This window comes from Rosa rugosa, chromosome 6, assembly GCF_958449725.1.
Source record: "Rosa rugosa chromosome 6, drRosRugo1.1, whole genome shotgun sequence".
Taxonomy (NCBI): domain Eukaryota; kingdom Viridiplantae; phylum Streptophyta; class Magnoliopsida; order Rosales; family Rosaceae; genus Rosa; species Rosa rugosa.
The window spans coordinates 15,764,601-15,788,370 of record NC_084825.1 but is presented as its reverse complement, the minus strand read 5'-3'; the positions used below and the strand labels follow the sequence as shown (position 1 = coordinate 15,788,370).

At 39.6% G+C, this 23,770-nt stretch overlaps 1 protein-coding gene and 1 long non-coding RNA gene across 2 annotated transcripts; one reads left to right on the top strand and one right to left on the bottom strand.

Annotated features, from left to right (window-relative positions):
* Positions 1–6,913: 6,913 nt before the first annotated feature.
* Positions 6,914–8,764, bottom strand: LOC133713381 (uncharacterized). The gene is made up of 4 exons (XR_009847981.1): positions 8,751–8,764; positions 8,481–8,600; positions 8,161–8,399; positions 6,914–8,071 (listed from the first exon to the last, which is right to left on the bottom strand). It is a non-coding gene; the product is annotated as an uncharacterized LOC133713381 (long non-coding RNA).
* A 6,604-nt stretch (positions 8,765–15,368) lies between these two features.
* Positions 15,369–16,304, top strand: LOC133714374 (uncharacterized). The gene is made up of 2 exons (XM_062140473.1): positions 15,369–15,602; positions 15,692–16,304. Exons 1-2 carry the CDS (start codon positions 15,374–15,376, stop codon positions 15,907–15,909), a joined length of 447 nt encoding a protein of 148 aa, XP_061996457.1. The 5' UTR covers positions 15,369–15,373; the 3' UTR covers positions 15,910–16,304.
* Positions 16,305–23,770: the final 7,466 nt, after the last annotated feature.

Below are 23,770 nucleotides of genomic sequence, written 5' to 3'. Positions count from 1 at the left end.
AATCTTAATTACGATTCTTGAGCCTAGTTAAGACATGTTAACTGTTGAGCAAGCTCAAGTTTTGGAAGCAAACAGAGTAGCCCTGGAGGCAAATAAGGCGAAAACTGTCATCCTAATGACTCGACATATGGATGATTCGCTCCAATACGAATATCTAAATGAAGAAAGCCCCAAAAAGGTTGTGGGTCTCACTCGAAGAACGCTTTGGCAATGTCTGTGACTCCCCGCCTCCTGACTTAGAATTAAGATGACATAATCTCTGCTTCTGTGATTTCAAGATAGTTCTTGACTATAACTCGGAAGCACTTCGCATTAAATCCTTAATGGAATTCTATGGAAAAGAGATCACAGATGCGATGCTGATTGAGAGAACTCTCTCTACCTTCCCTATCTCTACTTTGATGGTTGCTAAGAACTATCAAATCGATGTTACTGCAGAACGGATCACAAGGTTTCATGAGCTCATTGGAGTCATGAATGTCTCTGAAAAGCATGACAACATCCTTGTGAAGATCTAAATTCGAGACCTGTGGGAACAGAAACTATTCCGGAGTCTAATTATAGTCGCGCCCCAAAGAGAGGGCGCCAAGAGCGAAAACTTAATCCAATGGATACTTTTGGACGTTATGGTCCATGTAATAGCTCTACTTGGAAAGGTAACTGCCAAAATAGGCGGACATGGAATCGAAGAGGTCAACATGGGAAGAGAGAGGCCATGTTGGTGGCACCACCAGTACTAAGTGCCACCTAATGATGCTCTCAAAGCACCTCAATTATGGGAGCCTGAGCATAGAGATGTATGTTCTCAATGTGGAGCATCCAGTGATTGGGCACACATTTGTAGAACTCGTGAAAATATTATCACCATCTACAAAGCATATTGTGAAGCAAGAGAAGCTCACTATGTGGAACAAGAAGATCAAGAAAGTGATCTCGAACTAAGGGTTGAAGACTCCAAATCAGGCCAAGATCAAGAGACTGTCGATTTTGAATAAAGTCTTTATTTTTTAAGAGATATAATAGGCAATTGCCATATATTTTGTAAATGTCATTGGTTAAGTTTTTCTTCAACTAGGCTCATTCAAAGTAAGTACGATGTCTAGGAAGGTTTTAAGATAAGTGGTACTTAAGCGTGTTTTGCTCCACCGACATCTCTCTACTCACCTGGTTATTACACTCATTTTTATGCGCGTAATTACGTTCTAAACACTAGAATTAAGCTAATCTCCAAAGTAATTATTATGTAATTAATTTATTTTTATTTTTATTGTAGAAAATAAGCGGTATTACGGAAATCGAGAAAAAAATTGTGCGAAATTGTGTAAATCGGAGTTTTCGATAAATGGACAAGATGGACGATGAAGTCAAACAAGGTCAATATCAAGGAGAATGCGGAACCTACTATACAAAATGTCGTGCGCATAATTAGACCTTAGTTTAATTAAGCTTTGGTCTGCTGCCATCACGTGGAATTCAAACAATAGCTAATGGGCTTTATCACTTTTTGACACATGGCAGAGAGTTGAGTTGATTATTATGAAGACCAGCCAGAACTTTATCTTTCTCTCTCTGGGCGAATCGGAGCCACCCATTCTATCTCTCTCGCACAGTAGCCATATATATTCAATCACACCCCATTACTCCAACATCAACCTCAATTCGGCCGCACCACCTACTCCCTCCTCTTTTCTCTCTAACACCGAAACCACCCACCCCATATCTCATCTTTTCCTCCTTCTCACCAATTTCTTCTCCTCATCAAGATCCACACACCTCCTCACTAAGATCCACCCTCACCAAAATTTCTCATTCTCATCTTTTCTTCTCCTCACCAAGATCCACTTCACCTCACTAAGATTCCATCTTCTCATCAATTCCACAAATTTCAAAGGGGAAGCCCAAGCATCAAGAACTTCATCACCATTAAATTTGGGTAAAAGTGGGCAGCCATAAATCAAGGCTAGCCATAATTGCTTTATAGCAATTTGTGGCTTGTTCTTGTTACTCCTACTTCTCTTCACTTTGTTCCTCTTTAAATTATGTATATTGATGTTTGTTTAATGATGGGTAGTGAGTAGTTTTGTTGTTGGGGGTTAGGTTTGTGTGCCCTAGTCCAAATCTTGTGTAAAAGATGCTTATTTTAATGTAATGATGCAATTTTCATATGATGGATGCTTATATATATTTTTGTTGGGTTAAAGTCCATGTCTAGGAACCTAGTCACTCTAAGGTGTGTATTTTGAGCATGTCTCGGATGGAGTTAGAGGCTTGACCCCCTCTAATTGCTAAGCTAGAAACCTTAAATTTCGTATTCGAGGGGTTATAAGCATGGTGATTTACACCCGTTGCGTGAATGCGCGGGCGGGTCGCTTAGTAGTCTAATTCCTCGATCTTTAGGCCTCTTGATGTGAATTAGAGACTCTTGAACCGACTCTAATTCATGCCAAGTGAGTTCCTACGACCCTTGAACCGGAGTAGGAATACCATGTGTTCATACCTACACTAGCAAGCTAGTTCTCTACATCACCAAGCATAAGTAACACCCTCTTTGGGACATCCACAAGCCATGGTGAGGCCCAACTGAGACTTGCATCTTGTAGCCCTATGTTCAAGCTACGCGGCGGTATCCGGAAGTCGCAAATCCGCCATCGGGAAGCCACGTTCCCGCCCTTGCCAAGATGCCTCCACAACATGGCTTTCTACATGCTTTTCTAGACTAGAATAGTAGCTTTGCTTGTCCCACATCGAAGAACAAGTAGAGGAGATGGCTTCCTTGACTTATAAAAGGAATGCCTCCTCCCACAATTCATTCATTCATTCACTCCATTACAACACACTTTGTAATCATGTTAGGCCGCAAGGCTCGGCACACACTAGTATAAGCTTTCAAGTGGACGTAGTCTCCCGCTCATGCGGAGGCGAACCACTATACATCTCGTGTCAACTCTCTCTCTCTCTCTCTATCTCTCTTACTTATAGTTAACTAGAGTCCCCACGGATCCTAACATTAACATTTGGCGCTGTCTGTGGGAAGCCGACACACAAAGGCTTCGTCACTTACCACAAGCTTTGGACGATCAACGCTCGTTCAACATCAAATCGGGGCCGGTCAACGCCCGGCGGGGTTGGTCAACGCCCGGCGGGGGTGGTCAACGCCCATCAGGGTCCGGTCAACGCCGAGCTCGCATGGTCAACGCTGATCGTCATCGGTCAGCGCCCATGTCAATGGTCAACGACCATTTCAAAAAAAAAAAAAAAAAAAAAAAAAAAATTTGCCGCCAAACTTCTCTGGACACCCAGAAAATCTCTCTGGGCACCCAGAACCATTTTCAAAGTCTTCAGCGGTAGGTTTTTTCCCGCCCAACTTCCATCTTCAACGTCTTCAGCGGTCGTCCGGTCAGCGTGCTGCCTACCTGCAACTGCTCCGCCAGGCTTCGCATGCACGCTGCACTTCGCAGCTCCCCTCCGCTCCGCTGACCACGTCCCCTCCGCCAGCTGCAACTTCACCGCCCGACCCCCAATCGCTCCGCCCAACTCGCAGCTCCGGTCCGCTGCACTCCAGGGCTCCGCCGGACTTCTCAGCTGGACGAGCTCCACTCCGCCGGCCAAGCGCTCTGCCGTCCATCTTCATCAGCGGCAGACCTCTCTCCGCCACACTTTGCGCTTCCGCCGAACAGACCTCTTCTGCCGCTGGCTCCCTCCAGCCCATCGCTCCGGTCACTTAAAACTCAGCTCCGCCTGACTTGGCTCCACTCCGCCTGCAGCCGCGCGCCCAACTTGGCTTCGCTCCGCCGAAATCAAAGTGCCGCTCTGCCGGACTTCGAACTCGGTCCGCTGTAGACACAGCTCCGCTCCGCTACGGAAAACCTCCGCTGAGCTTCACTTCTTTTCCTCCGGGCTCCACTCCGCCGTGCATGTGCTGGCCGACCCCGCATCGCACCGCTGCAGCTTTTCCTCATAAGGCTCATTTGAATTGAGGGGTGAGGATAGGAGCAAAAACAGAAACTTTCAGCCACAGTACACATGTTGTTTATGTTTGGGATGTAAAAGATTGGCTGCGTGGTCAATTCGATCACTTAGGGTGCGTGGTCAGCGTTGACCCGGTCAACGCTGAACTCAACAGCTCCAAGTCAACGCTGCACTCCCACTCTTTGGTACCTCCTCCGCTGCATTCCCTGGGCGGTATACCTACTGTATGCAAGGAAAATCACTTTTTACCTTCAATCATTCCACCTCCACTACGAGTCGATGCACGTCCTCGACACCCCGCATCCGCCAGATAAGTAACTTCATCTTATCTTTTTCGCTCTTTGAATTTTGAGCTGATGCCATGCCAATACCATGCTTTTACTACTTCTAAGCATGCTTATAGAATATCACACTTGATATATCTATACATGTCTCTATAACCCTTAAGCATGCCTACACATTGTTATTAGCAATTTTCCTACAAGTTCATGCTACACACATACATGCTTCAATTTCACTTTCATGTGACATTCATCTAGAACCTTGTGACACTTATAGCTCAATTAAACATGCTTGGATAAACGCTTGCGAAACGGTTACGACTCGTTTAGGTATCAAAGCATGGTCGCGACTCGCTTGGGCTACGCCCCGCACGCTCATACAACGCCTACACCTAACTTGCTCAAACACCTAACTCACTACACTTATCCAACATGCTTTAATTACGCTCTTGGTTCACAATGCTTCTTACATGTGGTCTAGCCTCCGGGCACTACACTTTTTCACGTGTTCTTACATATGGTCTAGCCTCCGGGCTCTACGTGTCTATGGTCTACGACCTACCGCCATGCGGCAGGGCGACGCCCCATTCTCTCATGCACTTACGAATTTTTGTCTTTTGTGATACAGGATAGCGAGTCCCTTCTTGCTTGCGGAGCTCGGGGACTTGTAGGGGCTGTGCGCCTCTCGGATGTTACTTATGCTTGATGACTTCATGATTTGAACTCCCCAACCAAGAAGCTACTCTTACTCGGGGAATTCGGGGACTTGTTCATACCTACACTAGCAAGCTAGTTCTCTACATCACCAAGCATAAGTAACACCCTCTTTAGGACATCCACAAGCCATGGTGAGGCCCAACCGAGACTTGCATCTTGTAGCCCTATGTTCAAGCTACGCGGCGGTATCCGGAAGTCGCAAATCCGCCATCGGGAAGCCACGTTCCCGCCCTTGCCAAGATGCCTCCACAACATGGCTTTCTACATGCTTTTCTAGACTAGAATAGTAGCTTTGCTTGTCCCACATCGAAGAACAAGTAGAGGAGATGGCTTCCTTGACTTATAAAAGGAATGCCTCCTCCCACAATTCATTCATTCATTCACTCCATTACAACACACTTTGTAATCATGTTAGGCCGCAAGGCTCGGCACACACTAGTATAAGCTTTCAAGTGGACGTAGTCTCCCGCTCATGCGGAGGCGAACCACTATACATCTCGTGTCAACTCTCTCTCTCTCTCTCTATCTCTCTTACTTATAGTTAACTAGAGTCCCCACGGATCCTAACATTAACACCATGAAAGGGAATTTTGGTCCTTGAGCCTTGAACCGCCTTGGATACGACTACCGCCAAAGTAGGAAATTTGCATCTACATTAGATTAGCTTCCGACACATGAGATTTGGGTGAAGGAACCTCCCTAGCACCCTACATTCTCATTATATTGTTCACACTTTTCTAGTTTAATTTCCTTGCATTTTATTACTTTTTGTTAACACTAAAACAGAAATGATAATTTGCGAGGAACAAATTTGTCGCTGAAAACTGAGATTTCCTCGCTGTAGTGTTTTCGCGAGGAAAATATTTTTGTCACCAGTTCCTCGCAGTAGGGTGGTCAAGAAAAGTTTCCGCGAGAAAAATAGTATTTCCTCGCCAATCCCTTTTCGCGATGAATATATTTTTTTCTCGCCTTTATTCTTTAGCTACAATTTTTTTCCTCGCCTAAACTCATATTTTTTTCTCACTAAAATTTTTTGAAGGCCAGAAAATAGTCGTTAAATATATTTCCCGATAAAATAAATTTCATTGCTAAAGTATTATTTCCTCGCTAATGATATGTAAATAATTTAGAAATTATAAATAATAAAAAATTTGAAAAAATATTCGTCGCCAAAAGTACTCAATGACGAGGAAATTTACATTTGTCGATATAGGTTATATGGTGTATTCCTCGCCAAATGTACTCAATGACGAGAAAATTTACATTTGTCGATATAGGTTATATGGTGTATTCCTCGCCAAAGGTACTCAATGACGAGGAACTTTACATTTGTCGACATAGGTTATAAGGTTTATAGTGAGGAAATTTACTTTTGTCGTTGTAGGTTGTATTTGCTATAGCGAGGAAATTTACTTTTGTCGTTGTAAGTTGTATAGTCTATAGCGAGGAAATTTATCTTTTGTCGTTGTAGGTTGTATAGTCTATAGCGAAGAATTTTACTTTTGTTGTTGTAGGTTGTATAGTCTATAGCGAGGAAATTTACTTTTGTCGTTGTAGGTTGTATAGTCTATAGCGAGAAAATTTACTTTCATCGCGGTAGATACTATATTCTATAGCGAGGAAATTTACTTTTTGTCGTTGTAAGTTGTATAACCTATAGCGATGAAATTTACTTTCATCGTTGTACATATTATAATCTTTAACGAGGAAATTTATTTTTGTCGTCATAAGTTGTGTATTGTATAGCGATGAAATTTATTTTCGTCGTTATACATTCTATAGCCTATAGCGAGGAAATTCTTTTTCGTTACAATTGATTGCTTATTACGAGGAAAATGTTGACAATACATATGGTTTTGTCACCGATTGTTCTCTACCATATTACATGAAAATATTTAAAACAAATTGAAATAATCAAACCAATAATAAATCTCATAATAATAAAACCAAAGTAACAATCAAAGTGTTTCCTAACATAAGGAGTAACAAAAATAGTCTAAAACCAATAACAAAATCAAGATGATCTAAAAAATTATTTCTCCATGTTTAAGTTCTCTAATAAAGATACTAACTTGATGGATGTTGCCTGGAAAAGTTAGCCATGAACTCCTCAAACTTTTTGGCTTGCTCCTCCAATCTTTGGATCACCTCATTTTGTGCATCAATATTTTGTTGTTGAGTCCCTACAAGGTGTTGGGTCTCTTAAAGCTGTTCTTGCAACTCTTTGTTCTTTTCAGACATTTCATTTATCGACAAATGAGAGACCCTTGATGGTGGAGGTCTAGGGCCAAAACCACAACCCTTGATGTAGCCTGATTTGACTCCGAGGACTTTTGCACAAATTTCATCATCTGTCATTGTTCGAGTTCCATCAGGTTGAGTTGTCTCAGTTCGCATCTTAATCATTTCATCCTACAATAAAAAATATATACAGTTAGATATGATATGCAATTTCTCAATTACAACCTGATCAATTTCTCGTTAACAAGTTACTTACCCACTTTGCTTTTGCTCCCAAGTCCCAACCTTTTTTAGTGCTTTTGTACTCTGTTTCAAAGCGATCAATTGCATCGTGCATCTGTCCAGTCTGTGCTGCCTATTGCATTCAAACATATTCTTTTAACATCTACAAATATATATTGAAGCTATAAATTTATTAACAAAATTTATAAATATCTTACAATTTGCTCTTGGTGAGACATAAATGACTTTGACCCAGCTTTGTGGTGATGTGTCAACTTTGACCTATTTATAGCATTCTTCTCTGAACGAATCTGAAAATTATTATGAAATATCCAACAGTTAGTTGGAATCTGAATAAAAACGAAAACTAAGATAACAAAAAAGTGAACTGTGTTGAAAAATAGTTAAAAAAATAAACAATATTGTACCTGAAACTTTTCACTAGAAAAACGAACACAGAGAAACTCCCATTCTTCCTGAGTCTTGACATCATCGTGTTTGTTTTCAATTGCTTCCTCGATTGTTGAAAATTTCTCAAAATGTTTCTTCAACTTATAACGAAAATTACAAAATACAGTCTGACATGTTGTAATTACATATCTCTCGACCCAAGGGAGAGACATGTCAATGTCAAACTTGTTCTGCATATATATAATTTCATGTCAAACAAAATATTTAATTAAAGTAATCAATGTAAACTTACATTTTAGAAAAACAAACCATCACTCACCGTTATTCTTTTAACCAACTTATCCACTTCAATTTTTGGAATCTTCTTCTATTTTTCCACATTTAGTGGGGCATGGTTTCGAACTGTGAAACCAATTTCATTGGCCAACATTTCAGAATATGGGCCTGTAGGCCTACCATTTTGTTCGGTCAGAGTGACATGTATTTTAGCATTCAATTGAGAAAGCACCTTATCTGCATTCACTCCTCTTGTCTTTCCCCGCACCTTTTTTGTTGGACCTTTAACATAATTCTTAATTAATGTACACAAATATATTTAGTTCTCAAAATATAACAATATATATATAATATTGTATATACCTGTAGGAGGGTCTTGATTACTGGCTGACATCACATTATCATTTTGCTCTTCAGTTGTAACATTTATCAATAGCTGATCATTAGCAGTTTGATGCTGAAGACGTGAACTAATTCTGACCCCTGTCATTATACATATAATTTAGGTATACCCTTCTAATTTGCAATTCATGAAAACAAAATTACATTCCGCTCTCTTTTCCCTATACTTCTTAGTACATAAATAATTAAAGTGATAAAAATTGAATTCAAGAAGACTGCAATACTACTTACCAGTAGTAGTTCGTTATGTAGTACGTGGTACCAATAGCAGAATTGAGTCCATCTTCTACATAATTTTCGCATGATTGATTAGTAGTTTGCACACGAGAGCGTTTACTCATTGCACTACCTGTTATTACACACACATGTTAAATTAATCAATATGAGTCAAATAAATAAGTTAAATCTAACTTTCTGTAAATATTGTTGTAGCAAAACAAAAATTGAAGAATTACCTGAAGTAGAACGGGATCCATTTGGGCATGGCTGATCAGTAGTTTGCACATGAGAGCGTTTACTCGGTGCATTACCTGTTGTTATACATACATGTTAAATTAAATTATTAATCAATCAATCAGCTAAATGAATTATAAACTTATAAAAAAACAAAATACAATACGTACCAGTAGTAGGGTTTTGGATGTTAGACACATTGGAACGGCGCATCTTGTGACTACTATTATAAAAAATGCAAAATCAAGAAATAACAAACTTCTCTGTCAAAAAAGAAAAAAAAAAATCTATAACGATAGATAAGAAAGCAGTAGCCAAAGAGGCATTAATAAACCTCAAATAAATATAAATAGAATAATTACCACTACAATTTGTCATTATAAATCTCAATCCCAAAACGTCACACATTATAATAAGGTTTAGTCCATAAAAAAAAATGAATAACAAAAAATGAATATTAAGCTATATGATACTCTGCCACTTCTGAAGGAATTGTGTCCTAAAACAATCATTTTGATGTAATTATTATTGTAATTATTATTATTCAAAAGGGCAAGTTTATTGTTCATTGCTTATATTTAATATTTGATTGAACAAGGTCCAAGGAATATGAGTTAAAGAGAAAGTAATCTAAAGAGTTAGATGTGTGAGACCTTTACTCTTTCACACTCTTATCCTAAAAGGTTCCTAGTCATAGGATTATCACTTGGACATTGATAATCCGGAAAGACTAGCACATACTATGTATGCTCAATATGGAGGATGATATGTCTCTTGTCATTTGTGTAGAGACACTAATACAAGTATGTGGGTGCTCTTAACTTAAAGAGTACACTGAACGCGATCATTAGAGTTCTTGTATGGAGTCATACTTACATGTCAAACTTGAACTCTAAATTGCAATAATACAAATTAGTCCTTTGACCTGAGACACCATAGTTGTCTTATGAGTGAATGGATTATCTCTTGATGATGCAATAACATTGTGTCCCTTAATGGATATAATAGATGCATTCATTGGTATAATCAATTCGGTCATGGAGACATGTGAGTGTACAATAAGGAATCTCTATCCTTAAGTAAATAAGGTGTATGTTCAAAGATGTGATTCAATGAGTCTTTGGCCAAAGCATTGAATGAGATTAAAAAGGGGTTTTTAATCACATTCTAAGAATCACATAAGAATGAAAATCACATTAGGGGATTGACATATCAATTCCATACCCCGATGATGTGATTTAGAACATAGTGTTAGAGAAGGACCGTATTGTATTGTAATTCCAATTGAATAGGTTCTTTGTCATTCTACATTAACTAGGGTAGTCATGATATGTTGCAAGACGTCACTCATGACTTGTGAAGTCCCCGAGGATTAATAAACATTTATAATCCTAATAACAAGGGAGAATCAAAAATGGAGTTTTTGATTCGTAAACAAAATAGAATGGTTTCTATAAACTTCACTGCCTTGTTAATTAGAACCTAAGAGATCGCACACCATATAAGTGGATCCTTGAGATTGTATATGAAGAAGATTAAACAAGAGTTTGTCACGCCCCGGATTTTGAATGATAAATTCAAATCCGAAACCTGAATAATTACAATTACAAAAAACCAAATCTCGAAACCTCGAGTTCATTATTACAATTCACTCTCACAATATATTATAAAGCTCAAATGAGCATAACACACCTCACAACTTACAATTGTTGTAAAACTCTAACAATTGCTCTAACCGCACGATCACCGTCCTGGTTCTCCTGTCCTGTAGGATTACCCGCTACACAATTTGAATAGTGTACCGGGAGTTGCAACAACACAAAACCCGGTAAGCTTTTTACAGCCAGTATGAGTAAACAAGAAAGAACTGTTGATTTATTAGATTTCAAGACTACCACAAACCCACGTTACTTTCTCACTCTCATATATATATATAGACACTTATGAGTTACTCTCAATTTAGCTCATAAGATCACTCACTCTCATATATATATGTAGACACTTATGAGTTACTCTCAATTTAGCTCATAAGATCACTCACTCTCATATATACATATAGACACTTATGAGTTACTCTCAAATTCGCTCATAAGATTTCCCAACATTTGGTAGACAGACTCATATATATATATAGACCCTTATGAGTTACTCTCAATTTCCCTCATAAGGTTACCATATATATATTGACACTTATGAGTTACTCTCAATTTCACTCATAAGTTCACTCCACATTTGGCAGACAGACTAGAGCTCTAACTGAACGTAACCACTCGTCCGGCCACAGACGTGATTACGATTTAATACTATTAATAACCACCAGCCCGGTACGAGAGCGTGATTCACTAATAGATGCCATGGTCACCTCGTGACCTAGTGATCTCCACAGATCACAACAATTTATTGTTCCTCAACAATAAAACTCAACACCTCTCACAATATATTGTTTCTCAACAATAAACTCAATACCTCTCACAATATATTGTTTCTCAACAATAAACTCAACACAACTCCAACAATACATATTATTTCACGTAATAATATATATACAGACATTCACACAGGAATGTCTAATACACCAACAATAGTTCATATGATTGCAAAATAAAGCAATTAAATATATTGGGTTCGTAATATGAATCACGTGAGGTTTACTCACCTCTAATCCAGCTGCGTCTTCTTAACAGCTCCATTAACAATCTCACGAATCGTCCGCCAAATAAATCCATCGATCACCTAATCCAATAATGATCTTAACTTAGCCAACAACTCAAAAGCACACATATACGGAAATCCAACGGTCGGATTCTAATTTAATGATGATCCAACGGTCAGATCGAATTTATACGATGATCCAACGGTCGGATCCTCACGGATCGCCCTTAGGATCATCCTCCAAAATTATCACGAAGATCCAACGGTCAGATCTTCCTGAATCGCCTTTACTAACATCTCCACAAAATTATATGAAAATCCGACGGTCAGATTCTCACGAATCGCCTTCCGAATCACTATTTCTCAATTATACGAAGATCCAACGGTCGGATCTTCGCCCGTGACCTCACAAGGTCACCGGGACAGTCATACGATCAACATATCCAAAATTGAAGCAAAACCGATGGTCAGATCTTCACAGATCGTAAACCGAAGATAAACGTAAAAACGTTAAATAGTAACGTCAAAACGTAAATCCACTATTTATCAACTTTTTCTAACATGACCATGTTATATATCAAAACGCTCGTATGGATGCATAGATCATCGCCTAGATAATGAAAACTCGAAATATGGTCTGATGCGCCGCCACAAGCGGTGGTCAGTGGGCGGTCAACGGCGGTCAACGGCGGTCAACGCGGCGGTCAACCACCTCAGATGGCAAAGTGACCAACTACAAACTGGTTCAAAATGAAAGGGTGGTCGACTTTCATACCTGGAGCTAAGCCTGGTTCGGCCTAGATCGTCCTAGATCAAGCGTTGAAGTTGGATTAATCTCGTGCGTCTGATCAGATTCCAGATTGAATCAGGGACGTCGAAATCTTCAACTCGTGATCTTTCACTCCACACTCCAAATCGTCAAGCAAGGCCTATATGGGGATGATCAGGGGGAGGAGGAGATCACGAAAATGGGGAGGATCGGCCCGTGCAACGCCGGCACGGCCAAGATCCGGTCGGGTCGAATGCTAGGCTCTGGGGGGCTTCGATCCACGTCTGGGGGCAGCTGCGGTGCAAGGGGAGGCCACCAGGCGGCTGGGCGTGGCACGGCGAGTCCGGAGAGGGCCGGGTCGTGGCCGGAGGACGCCGGAGGAGGGAGATGGGTCCGGGTCGGGTCAGTCGGGTCGGCTGCGTAGGGAGGAGAGAGAACGGAGGAAACCGGGGGCCAAAATGCAAAATTTGCATTTTTTCGTCCTTAATGAATAAATCTGATATTTTTCCTATTTATAGAAAATTCCCAATTTTCAAATATTCATAACTTAATCATACGAACTCCGAATATTGCGTTCCACATGTCCACGAACTCGTATCGACGAGCTCTACAACTTTCATGAAGGAAGTTTTCCCAAATTTTGAACGTATAAAAAGTCAACTTTGTTGACCCCCTAAAAACGTTCGTTTTCGAAAATAAAATCGTTCGAACTAATTCCACAACTTCTCCAAGCTTCGTACTCGCTCCTACTATCGTGAAATCATTTCTAAAAATCCATGGAATTTAATTTGGATTTTCCGGGGTATTACAGTCTACCCTCCTTAAAGAAATTTCGTCCCGAAATTTGAGCGTAAGTCAATTCCTCTCGATTAAGGTTGACCTAACCATAGAATCTCCATCTCTTCCAAATCTGTAGTAATCTACAGAGCCACAATCCTTTGTATAAAAATACATTCCTATGGCCACTAAATCCTTTCATCACAAACGTAAACTCACACAACAACTGCTCAACAACACTCCACATCACATACACAAAATCGTCACATGGATCATCTCATAGATCCTCACATAGATCTTCACATAGATCATCACATAGATCTTCACATAGATCATCACTCTGTACTGGCATACAAGCACAGTAAACACTCTCACAAAGTGTTTCGCTACTCAATTAGCATCACGGTAAATCTCCATAGTAAAACTTAAGATGCATCACTCAAAACAAATCATCCCCAAAAGCACGCCAATAAATTATGTCATCCAATGATGATGACTTGGGCTTGCTCAATCCTTGGGTTAAGCACTAGGGCTGGCCAATTGGGCCGAAGAAACCGAACCATCCAAATTTCGAACCGGCCCAAACCACTTTGGGTTTAACATTTGGGCCTACTATTCGGGCCGAACAATTGGGCTTACTATTTGGGCCTACCAATCGGCCCACCAACTTCCAGCTCGGCTACGGTATGAAATTGTACATACCGTATATACGTATACATATCGTACAGACCGTATATATGTATGCATACCGTACAACTGTATATACGTATGCATACCGTACAGACCGTATATACGTATGTATACCGTACATACTGTATATACGTCCGTATATCAAGCATATACGAGATCCAAAAATATTTGTAAGAGGTAAGGTTCGAACTCCCGACCTCAAACACGAAGGTTTTGCTCCCAACCACTGAAGCAAGAGCTGCCTTCATTAATATATGCTCACGTGTTATATTTATTATGTCATAAGCGACATAAATAAAATAACGGGGGAGGCAAGGTTCGAAACCTTAACCTGCTGCACAAGGGCTTTGCCCACCAACCACTGGAGCACAAGCTGTGCTTAATATAATGTGTACAAATGTTTTACTTATTATGTCATAAGCGAACATAATAAAAATAAACGAGAGGCAAGGTTCGAACCTCTGACCTCTTGTACATGAGCCTTGCTCTTCAACCACTAGAGCACCAGCTGCTCTCGTTACTATCCATGCAACTTCTTTTATTTATTCTATCATAAGCGATAGAATAACAACAAACTGTCGGTACACTCCACGTGCCACGACACGTCTCTTCCGTGATTTACGGAAAGCAAATCACTTTCGGCTAAAGCTGTCTGCCACAGCGTCTCGAGGTTCGGCCTGTCCCCTTACACGCTCAACACGCGCCAACAGCTTTTCCGGGTTTCGGGGCGACTTTAATCCAACGCGTGGATTCAAATTCTGAGATCGTTCATCCAACGGTGGAGATCTGCTCACCTTGTTCTATAAATAGGTGCATTCTGGAGAAAAACTGTTCACTCCAAAAGAAAAGAAATTTTTCTTCCGAGCTCAAGTCTTTCTCTCTCAACTCTTCAGCCTTTCTCTTCTCAAATCCTTTCTTCATCAATTTCAATCCTTCTCTTCTGATCTTCTCTCCCATCTAGTTGATTCAATCCCATCTTTCCTCTGAACTTTCAGATCTTCAATATTTTCCTCCAAATCTTCAATCCTTCTTTCTCAGATCTTTTCTTCCATTTGAAGATTCGATCTCATCTTTCCTCTGAGAATCTCAGATCTCCAATCACCAGTTCAACAACTCCAATCCTTCTAACAAAATCTCCCTCAAACACTAAACCATGTATTCCTCGATTTCCACATCCTCTCACCCCATGACCCAAGAGCCACGAACTCTGCAACTAATGGAGCTCCAAACCCCGCAACAAATGGAACCACAACAACAGCAACCAACAGAGGAGGGAGGAAACACCCAAGCAGCTGGAAGTAGTGCCAACATGGATTTCTGGCGAAGCCGTACCAGGTGGATTCCTACTCCAGAACAAATAAGAATCCTCAAGGATCTTTACTATGTCAAGGGATTTAAGTGCCCAACTACAGAGCAGATTCACGAGATCTGTCTCCAGCTGAACCAGTATGGGCATGTTGAGGGTAAGAACATTTACTTTTGGTTCCAGAACGTCAGGGCTCGAGAGAAGCAGATGAATAGGTGTAATCAGGCTGCTCCAGTGCCCATGAGAACTAGTTCTCTTGGTACTGGTAGATCCATTGATCTCAATTTTGGGTCCACTGGTTCTACTGGTGCTGGTGGATCCATCGACATCAATTTTGGGCCAGCTGGTGGATCCATTGACATCAATTTTGGGTCCACTAGTTCTACTGATGATGGTAGATCCATTGATCTCAACTTTGGTTCCACCTATTCTACTGGTAATGAAGGATTTCTTGATTTAAATTCTGTTTCATATTCTTCCTCACACTTCAACACTAATACTAGTACAACTCTTTTGGCACAACAGGAGGACAAACATCCCTGCAACAACGAGGAGGAGATCACCAGGAGGTTCAAACTCTTCCTCTGTTCCCTGTGCACGGCGAGGACGTCTTTGGTAACCTGAAGGCTACTTCCGAGGAAGGTAGCGCTTTTGGTTACTATTCTGGTGGCTCAGGCGGTTACCACAGTGGCTCAAACGTTTCTCTTGAGCTCAGCCTCAACCCATCCGGAGCTGCTGACTAGGCTTAGTATAGCATAGTCCTCGTTTCCCTTTTTGTAATATAAAATCAATAAGATTGTGTGCATGTTTTCTTTTTCTTTTTTTGTTTAACCACAACAACACCAAGGATCGAACCTTGGTCACTTAATACTCTTTTCAAAACCATCGAGACTCTGCTGCACACATCTTTCAAAATGATTTATCACAAACAATCATTCAAAACCTAGCAATCAATTAAGTCACACAGAGGTCAAGCTAGTATCCTCTGAGTCAAACCAAACACAATAATTTCGTCGCTAGAATTAGGGATTAATAAAGCTAAACACTTCCTGAGTTAGCTAGGAAAAACCCACATCTTTAGAGTCACACTTACAACTCTAAAAAAAATCTCGATCACTCCATCTATCAATTGCTTCAACAAGCAATATGTACCATCTTAGCATCCACTAATCGATACTGGTACCACACTCAGTATCTCACCCACGAATCACCTCACTGCTCATTTGGTGGTAAGTCAACATCTAGTGGGTCAAAATTCTGTGATTATAGCACTTCACACTAACCACGTCATAATCCATAATCTGTCCTCACAACAGTATCTGGCCTCATAAATTAGTTATACAACCCTAGCACTCCTAGAGTTGAAAACAACGTTATTACCTAAGCTCATACATCAACACAATGTCTCTTCACAGTCAATCCTATCACGAGGTCATATCAATCTTTCCATAAGTCAACCATACACAAAATCCATCATAGTAACAACGAATTATGCATTACTACTCAACAATAGTCAGTGAACCAGCACTCCACAATAATTTCCAATACCATCCGCAGATCTCAAACCACACCCCGACATTTAGCTAATATATAGTAGCTATCCTAAACACCAAACAACTGTGCATGAATGAATGCTCCATTATAACACAATTCCATCACTAAGCAACCAATAACTGCTAAGTATTCTTCAACTCAAAACATCTGCATATCCAACTAATGGAAAGTATCACAACTACTAGTCAAATACTCGTAACGACTTTAGATACAAGCATTGGTCAAACACCATGACCCCAACAACCAACGACTACAATGCACATAAGGATACTGTTTTTCGTGAAAACCATCCTCAATAACTCCACCAGAGTTTAATCCAAAGGTTCCCATTCCTCAAAGGTGATAACTCAAAGAAGCTACACAAGCTCCACCACTTCACTTACAAAGTCAACCTATGCCATGATCACTTGACATACTACCCTTATTAAAGGTAACATAAGTATCTCCCAAATTACATCACTACACTCGAACACCAATATAGTCTTGAGAATTCTGTCTCATAATCTCTCACACTCCTATCATCTTGAGTTGGTGAGATCAATTCTCTTTTCAACTATTCCTAGGGTCTCAATCTCTTTCACCATTTCAACCCAAGAATAACATCCATCACATCAACTACAGGTAGACTAGGCAACTCAACCTCTAATGCCTCCACCTCATCCTCAACTGTCTCCATAGAAAGGTCCTGTCCCTACATCAGACTCGACCTCTACCTCACCGACTCATCAGAGTTAAATCCAGAGGTTCCTATTCCTCGAAGATCACAACTCGCGGAAACTAAACTTATTCTAATACGAACTTAGTAGACAACTCTACCGTCCTACGGACTTACACGTTGTCTAGACCCCATACTAAGACATACCCAATGATTTTACCAGTACCGAAGAGTATATGATGGGGATCCGCTGCAGACGGGCCATCACTCGGGAGGTACTGATTATCACCAAATATGTACCTTACGCTCTGATACCAAACTGTCACGCCCCGGATTTTGAATGATAAATTCAAATCCGAAACCTGAATAATTACAATTACAAAAAACCAAATCTCGAAACCTCGAGTTCATTATTACAATTCACTCTCACAATATATTATAAAGCTCAAATGAGCATAACACACCTCACAACTTACAATTGTTGTAAAACTCTAACAATTGCTCTAACCGCACGATCACCGTCCTGGTTCTCCTGTCCTGTAGGATTACCCGCTACACAATTTGAATAGTGTACCGGGAGTTGCAACAACACAAAACCCGGTAAGCTTTTTACAGCCAGTATGAGTAAACAAGAAAGAACTGTTGATTTATTAGATTTCAAGACTACCACAAACCCACGTTACTTTCTCACTCTCATATATATATATAGACACTTATGAGTTACTCTCAATTTAGCTCATAAGATCACTCACTCTCATATATATATGTAGACACTTATGAGTTACTCTCAATTTAGCTCATAAGATCACTCACTCTCATATATACATATAGACACTTATGAGTTACTCTCAAATTCGCTCATAAGATTTCCCAACATTTGGTAGACAGACTCATATATATATATAGACCCTTATGAGTTACTCTCAATTTCCCTCATAAGGTTACCATATATATATTGACACTTATGAGTTACTCTCAATTTCACTCATAAGTTCACTCCACATTTGGCAGACAGACTAGAGCTCTAACTGAACGTAACCACTCGTCCGGCCACAGACGTGATTACGATTTAATACTATTAATAACCACCAGCCCGGTACGAGAGCGTGATTCACTAATAGATGCCATGGTCACCTCGTGACCTAGTGATCTCCACAGATCACAACAATTTATTGTTCCTCAACAATAAAACTCAACACCTCTCACAATATATTGTTTCTCAACAATAAACTCAATACCTCTCACAATATATTGTTTCTCAACAATAAACTCAACACAACTCCAACAATACATATTATTTCACGTAATAATATATATACAGACATTCACACAGGAATGTCTAATACACCAACAATAGTTCATATGATTGCAAAATAAAGCAATTAAATATATTGGGTTCGTAATATGAATCACGTGAGGTTTACTCACCTCTAATCCAGCTGCGTCTTCTTAACAGCTCCATTAACAATCTCACGAATCGTCCGCCAAATAAATCCATCGATCACCTAATCCAATAATGATCTTAACTTAGCCAACAACTCAAAAGCACACATATACGGAAATCCAACGGTCGGATTCTAATTTAATGATGATCCAACGGTCAGATCGAATTTATACGATGATCCAACGGTCGGATCCTCACGGATCGCCCTTAGGATCATCCTCCAAAATTATCACGAAGATCCAACGGTCAGATCTTCCTGAATCGCCTTTACTAACATCTCCACAAAATTATATGAAAATCCGACGGTCAGATTCTCACGAATCGCCTTCCGAATCACTATTTCTCAATTATACGAAGATCCAACGGTCGGATCTTCGCCCGTGACCTCACAAGGTCACCGGGACAGTCATACGATCAACATATCCAAAATTGAAGCAAAACCGATGGTCAGATCTTCACAGATCGTAAACCGAAGATAAACGTAAAAACGTTAAATAGTAACGTCAAAACGTAAATCCACTATTTATCAACTTTTTCTAACATGACCATGTTATATATCAAAACGCTCGTATGGATGCATAGATCATCGCCTAGATAATGAAAACTCGAAATATGGTCTGATGCGCCGCCACAAGCGGTGGTCAGTGGGCGGTCAACGGCGGTCAACGGCGGTCAACGCGGCGGTCAACCACCTCAGATGGCAAAGTGACCAACTACAAACTGGTTCAAAATGAAAGGGTGGTCGACTTTCATACCTGGAGCTAAGCCTGGTTCGGCCTAGATCGTCCTAGATCAAGCGTTGAAGTTGGATTAATCTCGTGCGTCTGATCAGATTCCAGATTGAATCAGGGACGTCGAAATCTTCAACTCGTGATCTTTCACTCCACACTCCAAATCGTCAAGCAAGGCCTATATGGGGATGATCAGGGGGAGGAGGAGATCACGAAAATGGGGAGGATCGGCCCGTGCAACGCCGGCACGGCCAAGATCCGGTCGGGTCGAATGCTAGGCTCTGGGGGGCTTCGATCCACGTCTGGGGGCAGCTGCGGTGCAAGGGGAGGCCACCAGGCGGCTGGGCGTGGCACGGCGAGTCCGGAGAGGGCCGGGTCGTGGCCGGAGGACGCCGGAGGAGGGAGATGGGTCCGGGTCGGGTCAGTCGGGTCGGCTGCGTAGGGAGGAGAGAGAACGGAGGAAACCGGGGGCCAAAATGCAAAATTTGCATTTTTTCGTCCTTAATGAATAAATCTGATATTTTTCCTATTTATAGAAAATTCCCAATTTTCAAATATTCATAACTTAATCATACGAACTCCGAATATTGCGTTCCACATGTCCACGAACTCGTATCGACGAGCTCTACAACTTTCATGAAGGAAGTTTTCCCAAATTTTGAACGTATAAAAAGTCAACTTTGTTGACCCCCTAAAAACGTTCGTTTTCGAAAATAAAATCGTTCGAACTAATTCCACAACTTCTCCAAGCTTCGTACTCGCTCCTACTATCGTGAAATCATTTCTAAAAATCCATGGAATTTAATTTGGATTTTCCGGGGTATTACAGAGTTGGTTATGACCAAATAATTAATTAGATTTATTATTTGGACATAATTAGGTTTTTCGGGTAAAACCGAACCTATTGGGCCTAAACGATTGTCGGGCTTTTCGTGTGGACTTGGGCTTCACTAAATGAGATTTAAATGAAAGCCCGAGACACATTTTTAGTGCCCAATAACAAGTATGGACCAGCCAAAATATTGCCTTTATGAAAGTCAATATTTTCTTTTAGTAATTGGAGTTATTTCCTATTATATAAAAGTGAAAGCATGGACAAAGAGAATAAGTGTGTGTCTCCACACTATTATTTTCAGATTTGAGAGAGAGAGAGAGAAAGAGTTCTTTCTTGGTCCATTACAAAATTAAAGGAAAGAAGAACACTTGCATAATTTCTTCTTTTCTTTCATCTTTCTTCATCTCTTGATTCACTTGGTGAAGATCCTTAGAGGCCATATCCTTTTGTGGCTTTTCTTGTTACATCAAAGAGAAGATTACAAGCACAAGAAGGAGTACAAGAAGGAGTTCTTAATCCAAGGTGCTTCAAGGTGGAGGAAACACACACAAGGAGAGATCAAGGAGAGGAACTTTGGTGGTTCACTTGGATCGGATTAAAATCACGCTCCAAGGGTGAGTAGAACATAAACTCCCTCTTTGTTCTTCCTTACTATGCATGCTATGTTTATATACATATCACAATAAGCCAAGATCATGGGTTAAAGGAATGGATTTTATGTTTAGTTAGTAGTTTAATGGTTAAACTAATTCCGCACTAATTAAAAAGTTTTGAAATCCATCCATTCCTTCAACTTCCACTTCCAGGAAAACTTGCAGGTTACACAGTGAGAAATTACTAATATCAAGAATCTCCAATGGAACTGATAGAAGTTCAAGTACAATGAGTCAGGGGGACCAAGACATTACCCTTGGCTTAGACAAAGAAAAAAATGAAGAGCATTAACAATATTTGTGATCAAGCAGAACAAAAACGTAATGTTAGGCCAAAAACAAAGATGCTAAAACAATCACAGATGTACTGACAGTATAAACAATCACAGTATAATGTTATTTCAATCCAATTTCTCCTCCCGAAATTTCACCAATCAAACAATGAAAAATGAAACTAAGAACAACAACAAAGGAAAATTGAGAAAATATTCACAACCAACAATTAATCATATCTGAGAATGAAGAAACATTTGAACATGATTCAATTAATCATATCTGAGGAGGAAATATTCGGTCGAGACAAGAATATCTCATTGAGGTAGAAATATCTGGTCGAGGCAGGAAAATCTTGTCGAGGAGGAAATATTCTGTCGGGACAAGAATATCTCATTGAGGTAGAAATATCCGGTCGAGGCAGGAAAATCTGGTAGAGGTGGAAATATCTGGTTGAGACAGAAATATCTAGTTCAGAAGGAAATATTCAATCGACACAGGAATATCTGGTCGAGACAAAAATATTCAATTTGTCTCCTGAAGTTGTATGACTTATATATTGCATTGAAATTGTTGAGGTTCACTCTAAAGCAACCACGAAGTGGAAAATGAATTTAGAGAAACCAACCGCTCGATAGAGAGGTTGTAATATTTTATGGTGGTTGTAAAAAATCCAGCCAATTTGGTTCTCGTTTCAAATTCGATCAACTATGTCAAACTTAGTTACTCTTATAAACCTATATTTATATATGATACACTCCAAAGAGCAACCTCTATCAATTCAAAGAAAATGGAAAAACCGACCGTTGGATGGGATTATTACAATAAATTATGAGTGTGGTAAAAAATTTAGCCAATTTCACCATATTTTCGAATCCGATCGAATTGGTCAACCGTCGTCACTTGTATGTCTTCTTGGTTGACCGATGTCTTGACGACCGCGAAACGTGCTTATTTTTTCACATCACGTCTGTAAATATCCCATCGATGGATGTGCGTGTACATAAGATAAAAATTTCAATTTTAATTACAAAGACGTTGGCCTATATCAATTTGCCTCCTAAAGTTGTATGAGACTTGTATATTGCATTTAAATTGTTGAGGTTCATTATAAAGCAACCCTGAAGTGGAGAATGAATTTAGAGAAACCAACCGCTCGATGGAGAGATTGTAATATTTTATGGTGGTTATAAAAAATCTAGCCAATTTGGTTCTCGTTTCGAATTCAATCAACTAGGTCAAACTTAGTTACTCTTATAAACCTATATTTATATATCATACACTCCAAAGAGCAACCCCTATCAATTCAAAGAAAATGGAAAAACCAACCGTTGGATGAGATTATTACAATAAATTATGAATGTGGTAAAAAATTTAGCCAATTTCACCATATTTTCGAATCTGATCGAATTGGTCAACCGTCGTCATGATATGTAGAATATATATGCACATAATCTATATAGAAGTATGAAATAATGAGAACTTCCACACACAAATATAAACACACACACACACACATATATATATGTGTGTTTATAAATATATATACTTATATATATATGTGTGTGTGTGTGTGTGTGTTTGTTAATATATATACTTATATAGATATATGTGTGTGTGTGTGTGTGTGTGTGTATATATATATATATATAACACATACATATATAATAGTTTACGGGCTTTTACGGGCCGGGCTTAGCGGGCTTTTGGAGGACCGGGCCTATGGGCTCGGCTGGGTTTTTGTGGGCTTTTTTATAAAACAATACCCTTTTTTATTACTTTTACTGTTTTTTTTTTTTGTCTTTGTTATTGTAGTCTTTAGAGTGAATAATTTTTTTAAAGTAGTGTAATTTTTGTCTCAAGTAAAAATTTGAAGTGTCTTTAGAGTGAATAATTTTTTTAAAGTAGTGTAAAATTATTGATAACTCAAAAATGTTCTAGAAATAAATTATCATTGCTAACTCAAAACAATCTAGAAATAAACCATCAGTACTAACTCCAAACAATCAAGAAATCTTTGTTTGGTCAACATAAAAGAAACTACACTATTGGTGTTAAGCTGGAAATTTTGCAATCAATTCTTGCATTCTTTTGGCATCCTCCTTCAATTCTTCAAATATTTTGCCATGCTCCTTCAGTTCCTCAGATCTTACAATCTCATCTTCATGGGATATGAAATACTTCGACCAAGCATTGTGGTGTAAATGCAACTTGTTTTCAGCATTCCGTGAGTTGATCTAAAAAGTATGACAAATCAAATCATTAATTTTGGATACTTCCCTTCAATTTCTCTTATTAATCAAAGCTAAGAAAAATATATAAATAAATTGGTTTACAATCTAAAAACCAATCAAGTTGCCATTAGAAATAGCTATTAAGATACCTGTACTACCCTGTGTGACTGTGCCAGTGGGTGGCTGGCAGCAGCCAGGAACAAAAGGGCAAAGAGCCCAACAAGG